The sequence below is a fragment of the Moschus berezovskii genome, chromosome X (genome assembly GCF_049115385.1).
Source record: "Moschus berezovskii isolate FMDL1 chromosome X, NW_MosBer_1.0, whole genome shotgun sequence".
In the NCBI taxonomy this organism is placed as follows: Eukaryota; Metazoa; Chordata; class Mammalia; order Artiodactyla; family Moschidae; genus Moschus; species Moschus berezovskii.
The window spans coordinates 18,705,386-18,718,257 of record NC_142488.1 but is presented as its reverse complement, the minus strand read 5'-3'; the positions used below and the strand labels follow the sequence as shown (position 1 = coordinate 18,718,257).

At 39.9% G+C, this 12,872-nt stretch overlaps 1 protein-coding gene across 1 annotated transcript in view; it reads left to right on the top strand.

The window, feature by feature from the left end:
• MAP3K15 (mitogen-activated protein kinase kinase kinase 15) overlaps positions 1–12,872 on the top strand; it is a 153,190-nt gene that overhangs the window by 118,489 nt on the left and 21,829 nt on the right. Inside the window, exons 14-16 of the mRNA XM_055438529.2 lie at positions 4,528–4,615; positions 6,484–6,617; positions 11,541–11,668. Coding sequence (XP_055294504.2) covers positions 4,528–4,615; positions 6,484–6,617; positions 11,541–11,668 — 350 coding nt within the window. The remainder of the gene's footprint in view (positions 1–4,527; positions 4,616–6,483; positions 6,618–11,540; positions 11,669–12,872) is intronic.

Below are 12,872 nucleotides of genomic sequence, written 5' to 3'. Positions count from 1 at the left end.
TAAACACAAGAACATTCACTTATGTAATCATAGTACAGTTATCAGAACAGGAAATAGAGATTGATGTGGCATTGTCATTTACAAACCTTATCCAGATTTTATATATTGTCCCACTGTGTCCTTTATAGTGAAACAAAAATATTTTTTCTCTGGCTCATGATCTGATCCAGGATCACAGGGTAACATTTAGCTGTCACATCTGCATAGTCCCCTTCAGAGAATACAGACAGTTTATCTTACACGATCCTTCAGTTAGGGTTAGTTTGCTGTTCCCGCATGAATACATTAATGTTTTGCATGTGGGGTGGGAATACCATGGATGTGATGCCGTATCCTACTCACTATATCACACTGGGAGACACCTAATATCTTTGTCTCATTACTGTTGACATTAAGTTGGCTCACCTGGCAAAAGTTTGACAAGTTTCTCTGAACTTTGCCCATTTTTAATTGGGTGGTTGGTATTTTTATTAATGAGTTTTAAGAGTTCCTTTTACATTCTGGATACAAGGCCCTTATCAGACGTATGAATTGTCTGTGCTTCCTCCCATTCTGTGGGTTGTCTTTTTACTCTGCTGATGGTGTCATTTGCAGCATGAAAGTTTTAAATTTTGTGGCAGTCCAAACTATTTTTTCTTTTGTCATTTGTGCTTTTGATGTCATATCTAAGAGGGCTTTGCCTAACCCAAGATTTTCTCTGGGTTTTCTTTTATTTTCTTCGAAGGGTTTTATAATTTTAGCTCTAATATTTAGGTCTCTGATCCATTTTGAGGTTTCTTTTTATATGGTATGAGGTAGGGGGTCCAACTTCAATCTTCTACATGTGGATATGTGGTTATCTCAATGCTGTTTGTTGAAAAGACTGTATCTTCTTCCATTGAATGGTGTTGGCACTTAAAAAAAAAAACTAGTTGACCATAAATGTCAACATTTATTTCTGGACTTTCACTTCTGTTCCATTGATCTGTATGTCTGTCCTTATGATGCTCCCACATTTTCTTGATTATTATAGTATTGTAATAAGTTGTAAAATCAGAAAATGTGAGTCTTCCAATTTGGCTCTGTTTCTCATAGTCGTATTAACTGTTGCCATTACTTCCATGTCTGTGTGAATCTTAGAATCAGCTTGTTAATTTCTTCAGGAAAGGTCGCTGGGGTTTTGGCACATGTGAAGAGTTGACTCACTGGAAAAGACTCTGATGCTGGGGGGGGGGGGTTGGGGCAGGAGGAGAAGGGGACGACAGAGAATGAGATGGTTGGATGGCATCACCGACTCGATGGACATGAGTTTGAGTGAACTCTGGGAATTGGTGATGGACAGGGAGGCCTGACGTGCTGTGATTCATGGGTTTGCAAAGAGTCAGTCATGAGTGAGCGACTGAACTGAACTGAACTGAACCCTGGATATGTAGATCAATTTGAGAGGCTTTGCCATCCTAACCATATTAAGTCTTCCATCCATAGCATTTCTTTCTATTTGTTTAGGATGTCTTTCTTGAAACAATTTTTGTTGTTTCAATGTATAAGTCTTATACTTTTTTGTTAAATATATATATATATATATATAAATAAGTATCTTCTTGGTTTTGATACTATTGTAAGTGGAGTTTTTCAAATTTCATTTTCAGATTGTTCATTGCTGGTGTATAGAAATACACTTGATTTTTGTATATTGATTTAGTGTCCTACAAATTGGCACTCACTTATTATTTCTTATAGTTTTTATTGAATTCCTGTATACAATCCTGAATTTAGGATTTCCTGTATACACGATCATGTCATCTGCAGAGAGCGATAGTTAAGAGTTCTTCCTTTCCAACCTGGATGCCTTTCTTTCTTTTTCTTGCCAAATTGTCCCGACTAGACTCTCTGGTATAATGTTGAGTGGAAGTGGTGAGAGAAGACATCCTTGACTTGTTCCTGAGCTTAGGAGGAAAGCATCTAGTCTTTCACCATTAAGCATGATATTACTGGTATGTTTTTCATAGATAACCTTTATCAGGTTGAGGAAGATTCCTTTATTCATAGTTTGTTGAGAGCTTGCATCATGTAATTTGAGGACATTTTAATTCAGTGTGTCTCAGATAGTCATTTTCACAACATATTTAGAAATCAGACAAAAATATCAGCCCAGGGAACCCTTGGGTCACAATTTTCAACTTAGAGTTGGAAAATGCTGTCAAATGTCATGTAGAACATCCTTTTACTACAAAGTTTGGCTTGTTGACTCTCTGTCCTCTGTGCCTTTTCTTGCCATGTGTTTAAATTATTTTTTGATTGAGATGTCACATACATACAAGTGAAGTGCATACAGTGTGTTAAGTGTATCAGCAGCACCCCAGCAGGTGCTCCATGCCCCTTCCTAGTCGTTAAACCCATTCCCAGTGGTATTTTGATTTCTATCAACAATAGTTAGTTTTGCCTGTTCTTAGACTTCAAATAAATAGAATCATAAAGTAGGTACTCTTATTTCTCACTTCTTTCTCTATGATTTCAGCCGTGTTGTAAGTATTAGTTCATTTTTTTTTTCACTTTGTAGTATTCCATTGTGAATATATGTGACAGTTTATCTGTTCTAGCAAACATTTGAGTTATTTCCAGTTTGGAGCCATTGTCATCAAAACTGCTGTGAACACCCTTGTGCGTGCCTCTCGGTGAACATATTCATTGATTTCTGTACAGTATGTACTTAGGAATGGAGTTATTGGATTATGGGGAAGGTTTATATTCAGCTTTGGTAGATCCTGCCAGTACTTTTCCAAAGTGGTCATATCAATTTATAATGCCACCAGTTATGTATGAGGGTTCCAGTTGTTCCATGTTCTCAACATTTGACCCTGTTTTTTCAATGTTATTGTGTTGAGTGCATACCATATGTTTCCTAAGAAGCCTGACTTATCACGCTTCCCAGCTTTCAAAGTTTAGGAGAAACGGAGATGGGATGTGTTAGAGAGAAGAACATTTTAATGTTTCGTAGAAATTACCTTAAAGTCTGCAATATTCTTCCCTGCTACCCTAAGAGAGAATACTGAATACAGACCTTCTGAGGCAAGTCATTTGTATGCAAACAACTACACAAGTTTAGGGAGTGGCTGATGTGGCTCAGCCAGCATTTGTGAGGAAGATCTGTGGGTTAGAGTTGATATTAAGCTTAGTCTACATGAACAGAACGATGAGGTTGTCTTCTGCATTTCCTTCTCACCCTCCCCTTATGCAGGACCTTATTTGTCACTAAGGGCTAGAGTATTGGCAACTTGGGAGGTGATGGTCCCACTATCCTTCATACTCATGCTCAGTCGCTCAGTTGTGTCACAGTTCTTCTGTGACCCCACGGACTATAGCCTGCCAGGTTCCTCTGTCCATGGATTTCCTAGGCAAGAATACTGGAGTGGGTTGCCATTTCCTTCTCCCGGGGACTTCCCTGACCCAAGGATCAAATCCGTGTCTCCTGTTTAGCAGACAGATTCTTTATCACTGAGCCACCTGGCGAGGCCCCCGCCCCCGCCACCGGCAATATCCTCAGCACTGATTAAATCACCCCTGAAACACTGGTCTTGGGGCCAGACTTGAAGAATAATATAACACAGGGATACAGTTGAGGAATTACCAGTTAATGAAATGATTTATTAACAAGTACTAGGGGAAACATTGAGGGCACAAGAAGGAAAGACTTACAGGGACAAGATAGAATTATGTGTTGGGTTGGCCAAAAAGTTTCTTCCAGTTTTTTTTTTTTTTTCCCATAAGATGCTACAGAAAAGCCTGAACAAATTGTTTGGCCAACCCAATGCCTATCTAATGGACAGTTATGCACAAAGGAGACTAATTCTAAGCAGTCCGTCAATGGGACCCCCCATAAAAGAAGTCTTAGTTCAATATAAATGAAGCATTTCTCATTGAGTTCACTGAAGGATGGGTTGCCTTGTGAGGTAATGAGTTCTCTGACACTGGGGGTATTCAAGTATCAATGAGCCACCCAGTTGGTGGGGATGCATATCATATGGGTATTTAACCTAGCATCACCGACTCTGTGGACATGGGTTTGAGTGAACTCTGGGTGTTGGTGATGGACAGGGAGGCCTGGCGTACTATGATTCATGGGGTCGCGGAGAGTTGGACACGACTGAGCGACTGAACTGACTGGGGCTTCCCTAGTGGCTCAGAGGTTAACGCGTCTGCCTCCAATACAGGAGACCCGGGTTCGATCCCTGGGTTGGGAAGATCCCCTGGAGAAGGAAATGGTAACCCACTCCAGTATTCTTGCCTGGAGAATCCCATGGATGGAGAAGCCTGGTAGGCTACAGTCCACAGGGTCGCAAAGAGTCGGACACGACTGAGCGACTGAACAGAACAGAACAGATAGCCATGTCAGAAAACTACCTTGTCAGTTCAAGGGGTGGAGTGATTGTTCTATAACTTGTAAAAGCTTGGTTTATATTTAATCACAGTTTAATGAGATAAGGATAAGTTTGAGGTAAGGAATATGAATGATCATAGTTAACAGAATCTTTGTGATTGGTGTTCTAGGTTTTGCTCTTTGGTCAAAGAGATGATAACCAATGGAGTGGGCAGCACAGTGGAGCTGGAGGGAGAGACTGATGGGGATACCTTAGAGGTGAGTCGCAGAAGACCTGGAACATGGAAAAAATTATTTGTTGTCCTTTTGATACTTAAAGAAAACGTCCCATTTTTTGTGTGAAAGTTCTTTGTGTGTATTTTTAAGTAATCATTTATGAACAAGCTAGCAACCACTACTCATGACTGTCAGAGATTAAATTTAATGCATCTCTATAGAAAAACCTCATTACTTTGGGACCCCATCAACCAGAATGTGTAAGAAAAATCTGACATGGACTAGACTAAAATTCCCTTTGGTGTACAACTGACAGAAAAGCTTTTTCTGTGCTAATTAATAATATTTGTAAAACCACAAGAGAAATAGTTGGACAATTAGAAGCAGACTTTTTCATTTATGTCTGAAATGACTTTAGTTATATCTACTGCATATATTAACTATGATATTAATGTTCAGAAATTAATGTTAATTTCTTAATATTAAGAAAATAATATTCAGAAAGGATCATCGTAAGCTTTTATTGGACAGCACAGTGATGGTTCACAGATACAACACCACTGCACATGTGTTTAAATCTTGCACAATTTGTCAGACTTACCACTAATTCAGGTCCATGTAATTTAGTGAGTTTTAATTATACTTTCAAGTGAGCTGAAATTAGTTCTTTGAGGTTTCTTTCAGAAAATATCAAAGGGATTCATTTTCATAATTGAGTCAGGTACTCGAATTCTTAGCTTAGAATCAAAGTTAGTTGTAAAAGCGAACTGAGTGGTGCCCTTTGAAGGTAACAAGTGTGGGGGCAGAGGAAGGTGGGAGATAAAAGCCTGTTATGAATGTCTGGTTGTCTGGCTGATGTCTGGTTAAATCAGACAGTGATGGGACCCACTAGTAATTGTAATTGTCATGCACATCCCTAGACATGGATGGAAAGGGACACGTATGCATGTCCTGTGCACTTCTGTAAGGAGGCACAGTGGGGCGTAGAAAATAACAGAAAGAATGCCTGACTACTTCTGCTTTAAATTAATATTGCTCAGCCTGGAGTTCCATTTGTTTTTATCACTGAGAAGAACGAACTGGAATGAAGCTGTACAATTTTTTATTACTTTATTTTTTTGGCCGCACCACGTGGCATGTGGGATCTTGGTTCCCCAACCAGGGATTGAATCCATGCCCCCGGCAGTGGAAGCATGGAGCCCTAACCACTGGACCACCAGGGAAGTCCCACAGGTTTTTGATGATAAGATTGGGGGAATAAAAGAGTAATAATAATGACAGGTGGAATTTTGCGGTACGTGTTTAGTGCTCGATCTGTAGGGTGGGGCAGCATGTGTACTTTGTGTGAAATCAATTTTAGTTTTATTTGCCTTCAGTTCTTTTCTGGGCTATATAGTAAGTGGCTGCTTTCCTGACAAGTTGATAGAGATCATGCAGGAAGGCACCAGTTTGTGGTACTCAACATGCTTAGAAGCATTTTTATTTTATTTGTCTTTTTAAAAAAATTTAAATACCTTTTTCTTGGGGTATAGTTGCTTAGAAGTATTTTTATTTTATTTATTTTTTTTATTGTTAATTTTATTTTTTTTAATTTTTATTGGAGGCTAATTATTTTACAATATCATATTGGTTGTATTTTTAAAATTGCAGCATTAAAGTGGGGAGAGATCTCCAACAGGTCAGCCCACCAAGTTACATATGACCTATAGTTTTAAATTTCTTGTATTTCATTTCATTAAACCATATTATGAATATATGAGTGAGAACTGTACTCCTTGAAAGTAATTATTTAATGAAAAATACTTAAGAAATGTAACCTGCCTGGTACTCAAATAATGTTATTTGTAATTTTTTTTTAAAATTGCAGGACAACGTGTGGGCTTTTTATCTCATTACTTTTTCTTCTATAGTATGAGTACGACCATGATGAGAAAGGTGAGAGAGTGGTGCTGGGGAAGGGCACATATGGAGTCGTGTACGCTGGCCGAGATCTGAGCAATCAAGTGCGAATAGCCATCAAAGAAATTCCAGAGAGAGACAGCAGGCAAGTCGGGGCGGGCCTTCTGAAGCTGCCACCTCCATACCCCAGGTCCTGTGTGCCCCACTGATGGTGCAGAGGAGGGAGTAAGGATGAAAGCTTTCTGTCCACAAAAAATTTATAATTTTTTTCTCATAAGGGTGATCTCCTTTTGTGCTCTGCATATTGTAAATAGATAAAGAAAATGGAACAACTTTACTTACAGGCATGTGGATTGCAGAGTCACATTTTAAAAGAAGACTGTAGTTCTTTTCCCATGCATCAGGTAGAAATGGACATTTTTACATTGATATTTGTTTGCCAATATTTTAAAATGTGACTCAGTGCCTTAGTTCCCATTGTAACAATTTTAAATGGCTATGATGTATTCAGATGTATCATTGCAGAAAATGTGGTAAAAAGAAATTCGGGTTTTTGCAATACAGACTTTTTTCTGTACCCTGCCTTTCAACCTCACCCATAGATTTTAGAGTATTTTTTTTAACCACCAGTACTAGCAATTTATTTCTTATACATTTTCTAGAGTGTTAACTAAACGTTTATTCCATTTAAAATTCATACGCCTCCTAATTCTAAACAAGAACGTGTTGACTGTCAAATGTTTTTGTAGAAAAGCAATATATACAGTAATACCATGGTATAAGAAATGGTAGCTCCCTGCTCCACAGACATGCTCTGACCGTGTCTGCAATGTTGCCTTCAGTGATGGACGCTGATGGATGTGTGCAAACATCCCTACATCCAGGGGCTCAGTAAATTATTCGGGATAGACTAGAAGCGATTTCTAGCTGCTGTAGAACCCTTCATTGGGCTCCCCGGTGGCTCAGTGGTAAAGAATTCACCTGCAATGCAGGAGACTCGGGTTCGATCCCTGGGTCAGGAAGATCCCCTGGAGGAGGAAATGGCAACCCACTCCAGTATTCTTGCCTGGAGAATCCATGAACAGCGGAGCCTGGCGGGCTACAGTCCTTTGGGTCATAAAGAGTTGGACATGACTGAGCAACTAAATGACAAGACCCTTCATCATTTATTCATGTGTTTATCCATTCATTTTTTTTAATTTATTTTAATTGGAGGCTAAATACTTTACATTATTGTATTGGTTTTGCCATACATTGACATGAATCTGCCCTGGGTATACATGTGTTCCCCATCTTGAACCCCCCTCCCACCTCCCTCCCCATCCCATCCCTCTGGTTCATCCCAGTACACCAGCCCCAAGCATCCTGTATCATGTATCGAACTTGGACTGGCGATTCGTTTCACATATGATAATATACATGTTTCAATACCATTCGCCCAAATCATCCCACCTTCGCCCTCTCCCACAGAGTCCAAAAGACTGTTCTATACATCTGTCTCTCTTTTGCGTCTCGTATACAGGGTTATCGTTATCATCTTGCTAAATTCCATATATATGCGTTAGTATACTGTATTGGTGTTTTTCTTTCTGGCTTACTTCACTCTGTGTAATAGGATCCAGTTTCATCTACCTCATTAGAACTGATTCAAATGTATTCTTTTTAATTGCTGAGTAGTACTCCATTGTGTATATGTACCAAGGCTTTCTTATCCATTCGTCTGGAGATGGACATCTAGGTTGCTTCCATATCCTGGCTATTATAAGAAGTGCTGCGATGAACATTGGAGTACATGTGTCTCTTTCAATTCTGGTTTCCTCAGTGTGTATACCCAGGAGTGCGATTGCTGGGTCATATGGCAGTTCTATTTCCAGGTTTTAAGGAATCTCCACACTGTTCTCCATAGTGGTTGTACTAGCTTGCATTCCCACCAACAGTGTAAGAGGGTTCCCTTTTCTCTACTCCCTCTCCAGCATTTATTGCTTGTAGACTTTTGGATAGCAGCCATTCTGGCTGGCGTGAAATGGTACCTCATTGTGGTTTTGATTTGCATTTCTCTGATTATGAGTGATGTTGAGCATTTTTTCATGTGTTTGTTAGCCATCTTTATGTCTTCTTTGGAGAAATGTCTGTTTAGTTCTTTGGCCCATTTTTTGATTGGGTCGTTTATTTGTCTGGAATTGAGCTGCAGGAGTTGCTTGTATATTTTTGAGATTAATCCTTTGTCAGTTGCTTCATTTGCTATTATTTTCTCCCATTCTGAAGGCTGTCTTTTCACCTTGCTTATAGTTTCCTTTGCTGTACAGAAGCTTTTAATTTTAATTGGGTCCCATTTGTTTATTTTTGCTTTTATTTCCAATATTCTGGGAGGTGGGTCATGGAGGATCCTGCTGTGATTTATGTCGGAGAGTGTTTTGCCTATGTTCTCCTCTAGGAGTTTTATAGTTTCTGGTCTTACATTTAGATCTTTAATCCATTTTGAGTTTATTTTGTGTGTTTATTTTGTATGGGGTTAGGGAGTGTTCTAGTTTCATTCTTTTACAAGTGGTTGACCAGTTTTCCCAGCACCACTTGTTAAAGAGATTGTCTTTTCTCCATTGAATATTCTTGCCTCCCTTGTCAAAGATAAGGTGTCCATAGGTGCATGGATTTATCTCTGGACTTTCTATTTTGTTCCATTGATTTATATTTCTGTCTTTATGCCAGTACCATACTGTCTTGATGACTGTGGCTTTGTAGTAGAGCCTGAAGTCTGGCAGGTTGATTCCCCCAGTTCCATTCTTCTTTCTCAAGATTGCTTTGGCTATTCGAGGTTTTTTGTATTTCCATACAAATTGTGAAATTATTTGTTCTAGCTCTGTGAAAAACACCGTTGGTAGCTTGATAGGGATTGCATTGAACTTATAAATTACTTTGGGTAATATATTCATTTTCACAATATTTATTCTTCCAATCCATGAACACGGTATATTTCTCCATCTATTAGTGTCCTCTCTGATTTCTTTCACCAGTGTTTTATAGTTTTCTATATATAGGTCTTTTGTTTCTTTAGGTAGATATATTCCTAAGTGTTTTATTCTTTTCGTTGTAATGGTGAATGGAATTGTTTCCTTAATTTCTCTTTCTGTTTTCTCATTATTAGTGTATAGGAATGCAAGGAATTTCTGTGTGTTGATTTTATATCCTGCAACTTTACTATATTCATAGATTAGCTCTAGCAATTTTCTGGTAGAGTCTTTAGGGTTTTCTGTGTATAGGATCATGTCATCTGCAAACAGTGAGAGTTTTACTTCTTCTTTTCTAATTTGGATTCCTTTTATGTCTTTTTCTGCTCTGATTGCTGTGGCCAAAACTTCCAAAACTATGTTGAATAGTAGTGGTGAGAGTAGGCACCCTTGTCTTGTTCCTGACTTTAGGTGAAACGCTTTCAATTTTTCACCATTGAGGATAATGTTTGCTGTGGATTTGTCATATATAGCTTTTATTATGTTGAGGAATGTTCCTTCTATTCCCGCCTTCTGGAGGGTTTTTATCATTAATGGATGTTGAATTTTGTCAAAGGCTTTCTCTGCATCTATTGAGATAATCACATGGTTTTTATTTTTCATTTTGTTAATGTGGTGAATTACATTGATTGATTTGCGGATATTGAAGAATCCTTGCATCCCTGGGATAAAGCCCACTTGGTCATGATGTATGATCTTTTTAATGTGCTGTTGGATTCTGATTGCTAGAATTTTGTTAAGTATTTTTGCATATATGTTCATCAGTGATATTGGCCTGTAGTTTTCTTTTTTGCGGCATCTTTGTCAGGTTTTGGTATTAGGGTGATGGTGGCGTCATAGAATGAGTTTGGAAGTTTACCTTCCTGTGCAATTTTCTGGAAGAGTTTGAGTAGGATAGGTGTTAGCTCTTCTCTAAATTTTTGGTAGAATTCATCTGTGAAGCCATCTGGACCTGGGCTTTTGTTTTCTGGAAGATTTCTGATTACAGTTTCAATTTCCGTGCTTGTGATGGGTCTGTTAAGATTTTCTATTTCTTCCTGGTTCAGTTTTGGAAAGTTGTACTTTTCTAAGAATTTGTCCATTTCTTCCAAGTTGTCCATTTTATTGGCATATAATTGCTGATAGTAGTCTCTTATGATCCTTTGTATTTCTGTGTTGTCTGTTGTGATTTCTCCCTTTTCATTTCTAATTTTATTGATTTGGTTTTTTCCCTTTGTTTCTTGATGAGTCTTATCCATTCATTTTTAATGGAATTGAGTGTTATGATATAAGGTAGGATCTGAAATGAACTTGTCCACCTTCTAAGGCTAAGAAGGTTAAATGGCTTCTCCAAGGACATGAAGAAACAAAACTAGGATCCAGTGTCTTGAATTCCTCGTCCAGTATTCTGTCTTTTATTTTGACGATGGATGGGGTGTTGCAGTTGTTTGTTGGGAGAAGCTGCTGGCATGAACAAATTGTCTGCTGTGACTTGACTGTAAGATGTAGGGCACTGGAGGGCTCTTGTAGTCTGACCTGGGTTTGAAGGTCCTTGTCATCGGGGCCTGTGGGGTCCTGTGTGCTGTGGCTTTGGATGTGGCACATGGGCTCCAGAGAGCACAGGTTCAACAGTTGCAGCCTGTGGGCCCAGTTGCCCTACAGCATGTGGGATCCTAGTTTCCTGACCAGGGATCAAACCTGCGTCCCCTGCATGGGAAGGCAGATTCTCAACCACTGGACCATGAGGGAAGTCCCCAGCACTGAGGTCTTTATGTGGACTTTGTGAAGGGAAGTAATAAGATGAGGTGTATGTTTTAGGAAGGAGGATTGTGGCAGCTGGAGGAGAACAGACCAAAGAGGCCAGAGGCTGAGGCTGGGAGTGCCATTAGGTGACTATTGCTGGAGTGAGTCTGCAGAGTAAGACTAGAACAGATGGGAAGCCGAGTAGTCTTCTGGGAGCCTGGGGAGAGAACATTCCTGGAAAGAAGGGATGGCCGGCAGCAGAGCAGGTACTGGCAGGGCATGATGTGGACCCCAAGCCCCAGGGAGCTGGCAGGTGACACTGGCTTTGTTTTTGCTCCCAGGTACTCCCAGCCTCTGCACGAGGAGATCGCCCTGCACAAGTACCTCAAGCACCGCAACATTGTTCAGTACCTAGGCTCCGTGTCCGAGGATGGCTACATCAAGATATTTATGGAGCAGGTGCCTGGGGGTGAGTGCTTGCTGGTCTTCTGGTCTCACACTGTGAAAATCACTGACAAAAATACAACATGAACACCGTTATCCATCCTGCCATTAAAAACTGACAGATGTGTTAGGTGTGGGAGGGCTTTTGTTTCCCAGAGGAGTCAGATGCATATTTCGCAATGTCACATAAACAGTCCAGCCCTGATCTGGTAGTTCAGTCATCAAATATTCATTGAGGATCTGCTGCATGCCAGCCGCTGGGCCAAGCACTAGAGACATAGAGATGAATAAAGCATAGTCTCTGGCCTTGAGGCCTTCACAGTCTAGGAGTTGAAATATGCTTTGGAGGAGAGGGAACCGAGGTGTTTTTAATGACATTGCAAAATGTTGACTTGTAAAAGGGAACAGCAGTGCTTGATCCACAGAGTCCCTGAAAACTGGCAGTAGTATGCGGGGGTAGTAGTCCCACCCATCCGGAGCCCGCTGTCTAGTTTGAGTTGGTCCTTGCATCTGCAAGCTGCGTAACCTCAATTTTCTGTGAATAAATGAATTTTAAAATTAGAGTGTTAATAAGTACTATAACAATTGGAGTAGTAATAATTATGGGAGTCATGACACTATCTCAGTGGCTTGTCGGATTGGGTAAATGAGGTAACGGATGTAAGGCTTTCAGAATGGTACTAGGCAGAGAACAGGAACTCAGTAAGCACTCATTTTAAGAAAATAATGATAAAATTAATAATAATCTGAATGCACATGTAAAAACTTAACCTCAAAATTTATATTCCATTGTTCATTCAACCCATAGTTATTAAGAGTCTGCCATTACATTAAAAGCCTAATTATCTTAAGAGCCAGGCAGTTCAGTTCAGTTGCTCAGTCGTGTCTGACTCTTTGTGACCCCATGGACTGCAGCACACCAGGCTTCCCTGTCCATCACCAACTCCCAGAGTTCACTCAGACTCATGTCCATCGAGTTGGTGGTGCCATCCATCCATCTCATCCTCTGTCGTCCCCTTCTCCTCCTGCCCCCAATCCCTCCCAGCATCAGGGTCTTTTCAAATGAGCCAGTTCTTCACATCAGGTGGCCAAAGTATTGGAGTTTCAGCTTCAGCATCAGTCCTTCCAATGAATATTCAGGACTGATTTCCTTTAGGATGGACTGGTTGGATCTCCTTGCAGTCCAAGGGACTCTCAAGAGTCTTCTCTGACACTATAGTTCAAAAACA